This window comes from Etheostoma cragini, chromosome 10 (assembly GCF_013103735.1).
Source record: "Etheostoma cragini isolate CJK2018 chromosome 10, CSU_Ecrag_1.0, whole genome shotgun sequence".
Classification (NCBI taxonomy): domain Eukaryota; kingdom Metazoa; phylum Chordata; class Actinopteri; order Perciformes; family Percidae; genus Etheostoma; species Etheostoma cragini.
Genome location: NC_048416.1, coordinates 6,233,683 through 6,237,138, shown reverse-complemented (window position 1 = coordinate 6,237,138; position 3,456 = coordinate 6,233,683). Strand labels below are relative to the sequence as shown.

The 3,456-nt window shown below is 35.8% G+C and overlaps 1 protein-coding gene across 1 annotated transcript in view; it reads right to left on the bottom strand.

Annotated features, from left to right (window-relative positions):
• Positions 1-395: 395 nt before the first annotated feature.
• LOC117951378 (magnesium transporter protein 1-like) overlaps positions 396-3,456 on the bottom strand; it is a 20,325-nt gene continuing 17,264 nt past the window's right edge. Inside the window, exons 9-10 of the mRNA XM_034883084.1 lie at positions 2,011-2,101; positions 396-1,903 (exon numbers count right to left, since the gene is read on the bottom strand). Coding sequence (XP_034738975.1) covers positions 1,888-1,903; positions 2,011-2,101 — 107 coding nt within the window. The 3' untranslated portion in view covers positions 396-1,887. The remainder of the gene's footprint in view (positions 1,904-2,010; positions 2,102-3,456) is intronic.

Sequence of the window (3,456 nt, the reverse complement as noted above, 5' to 3'; positions counted from 1 at the left end):
ATATATATACATATATATATATATATACACATATATACATATACACACATATATACATATACATATATACATATATACATATACATATATATATATATACATACATACACACATATATACATATATACATACATATATATATATATATACACATACATACATATATACACATATATATATATACACACATATATATATATATATATATATATACACACACACACACATATATATACATATATGCATATATGCATTCAAAACATTTTCTTTAAATGATAACCTCAGTTTAATCAATTCTGAAACAAAGGACTACTTGATAATATGACAGCATTATATAACTATGTTATGATCATTGGTTAGAAGTACTTCTACTTTATTATCATATCACTTTTTACATACCTTTGGTTTGGTAAATTGGTCTAAATACCTTCAAACTGCATTGCCCCCAGTGTTTTAGTTGGCTCGCAGGACAAGAGGTGTTCAAGTTGGCAAATAAGATTAGAACAAACTTGAACAAGAAAGCTATTGTAGTTGTTCCAAGGGCTCTTGTGTCATGTAAACTGACATTACTACTTTATAAAAATTATATATTAAAATAAAGGCCATTTGGTTGGATGTGTGGAAACAAAGTATTCTGACAAATTAAAGCCAATATGGTATTAGATCTAACACAAATTCTGGTTTACACTGCATATTTCAGTTAAAAGCAATGGGTGTTAATGAGGACTAATCAGTTAATTTTCGGCCCGGGGACTAATTTCACAGTTAAATCAACCAAGCACACAATAGTGTATTTAATAGTAATAATGCTTAATTCGTGAATGAGAATATTTAAGTGAAAGTAACTCCTGCTTTCAAGTGGAAAATAGAACCGTGTCTTATTTCTTTTCCTTACTTGTGTCACGTTGCAGTGATGTAACTAACCAATCACTGCCAAGAAACAAACTGAACTGTAAATACCTAAAAAGGGTCCTAGAAAAAAAATCATTTGGACCTATTGAACAATAGAAAAATGTATAGTGTTCAATTGGTATACCGGTATATGATCTAGTGTGTGTCTGGTAAAACCTTGTCAATGTCTGGTATAACCTTGTCATGTACAAAGCACAGCTGAAAATTTAAAAATGTGGGTTTGTCTGTGATGGGATAATCAAAGGCAAGTATACAATTTAACAAATATGGAGAAACATTTTCCAGTAATAAACACATATTTAATTGGGTGTAAATCGTTATGTGCAATCAACAATTTATTTTCAACTCTGGCCAAGCATATTGTTTTTCTATGTTTAGAGGACCTTTTTAAATCTGTTGAGTGGATACTAGTAGTAGCCTATTACAGAAAGGTTTCCCTACATTTAGTGCCAAATTGTATTGTTCTTTACAGAAAACTTCGTAGGACATTATTAAGATATTACAAGACCCATATAAGATGTTACTAAAATTACTTATTTCCAGAAACTCTGGATGCCGGAACGTTTCACTTTGTTCTTCAAAATGTCATACCCTGGTTCAAATTCATCAACAAACAAATATACCAGATTTAATGGCCTATTTAAAAAATAAAGATTCAGACTGAAATTTGTGTTCACTAGGAGTCCACTACAAAACTTCCTAAATTGGAATAAAGAAAATACATTTTGGCACAATACAGTTCAGAATGCATACTAGTGATGGCTGTCGTTTGCTTTATAGTCTTTATAAAGGCACAGAGTGTGTGTGGGGAAACACTTTTGGCTCAACAAAAGTGAACAGATTAGAAGACAAGCCATGGCTTAGCAGACAGCCGTTTAACAGAAATGTGGCATTGTCTTGGACAGCACACCTCTTGTTGACAGCACTTTGGGTAACTTCCTGTTGACACTTGCGTTGGAGTTGGTGGGGTCAACTCTAACCCATCAGGAAGCTGCACCAGAAACAAGGAGGAATTTTATCCAACAGACAACAAGGTATTACCTCAGCCAAAGGCAGTTGGTAAAACAAGATTAACAGTTATGATGTCTTTGTCTTTACCTGTATGGGTATCCATGGTACTTTGCTCTGAAAATGGAGAGCAGCCAGCTAAAGAACAGCATCACCAGACCAATACCTGCTACACACATAACTGACACACAGACACACACACACACACACACACACACACACACACACACACACACACACACACACACACACACACACACACACACACACACACACACACACACACACACACACACACACACACACACACACACACACACACACACACACACACACCTTTGAGTCGCTCAAAACCTCTCTTTTCAGTTAACTGTGTGAACACAATGTTCTCAATGCTTGCGTTCATGTGAAATGGTGATACTTTGAACAAAGTTTCATGTTGTGTTGAGCCTTCTTAGGGTTTTAAAAATAGCTATTTTGAGGCTAGTGTAAAACAGCCCCTAGGATTCCCATTCAAAAGGCCATTTGACCAAAAAACATGAATACCGTAAATCTTAAAAGTGAAGCTTTTGTCCTATATGTGCTTTTAAACTAAAGTTTTACTCGGGTACATACACAAAAGACCCTAAGTTGCATTTTGGTGACCAGCAGAACAAATACCCAGTATTTTTAATTGATTGTACGACATAACAGATTTTCACAATTTCCACGTGCTGTACTTTAACGAATTACGTGATTTCATCCGATCAACTTCAAATTTCGTTTGTGCCCTCTTTAGACCTAGAAGATGAAAAGTAATTAAAACCTTAACTTTTCGTCACAGGGACTGGATGTAGCGGGACAGCCATTTAGTGCATTTCGCCACTGAAACAGTTAGTTGTTGTAACATTTTTACCCCTATGTCCAATGGTTGCGCAAATGCATAACCCCGACATGGCCAGAGGTGCAAGGGCCCGTTCCAACGCTTCTTGCGGCTTTAATTTCTTTTCCATTTCCCATTAAATATGTAAAAATGCAATGAAAACTATACATTCTCAATGCGCCCTGGGCCCGTCTTACAATAGTATCCAAATGTGCAAATAAGAAGCTGGGCATTATTTATTACATTTACGCTTATTCTGGCTCGTTTGTTCCACATTTACTATATCTAGTAGCGATGCTACAAATTTAGAATGTTGTTACTCTAATGTACATTGTCCAATCTGCCTGTAATTTCCCATGATTAACCAGGCGTGAGGACAACCACATGCCAATATTGACTCACACTATGGATTTAAGTCATTTCAAGGCTTAACATTTAGATTTAGAAATTTTAGACTTTTTAAAGAACCAACGGAAACTCTGAACGCCGCACACAGCAAAAAAAGAACTTCGACCATCAGACACCGCGTAGATGCACAGCCGCGAGGAACGCTGTACCGCCATTAACCCTGATGTACGCTGAGGTGTCAGTGCCCGTACAGTGGGTACGGAAAGTATTCAGACCCCTTTAAATTTTTCACTTTGTTTCATTGCAGCCTTTTTCCAAAAATCAAA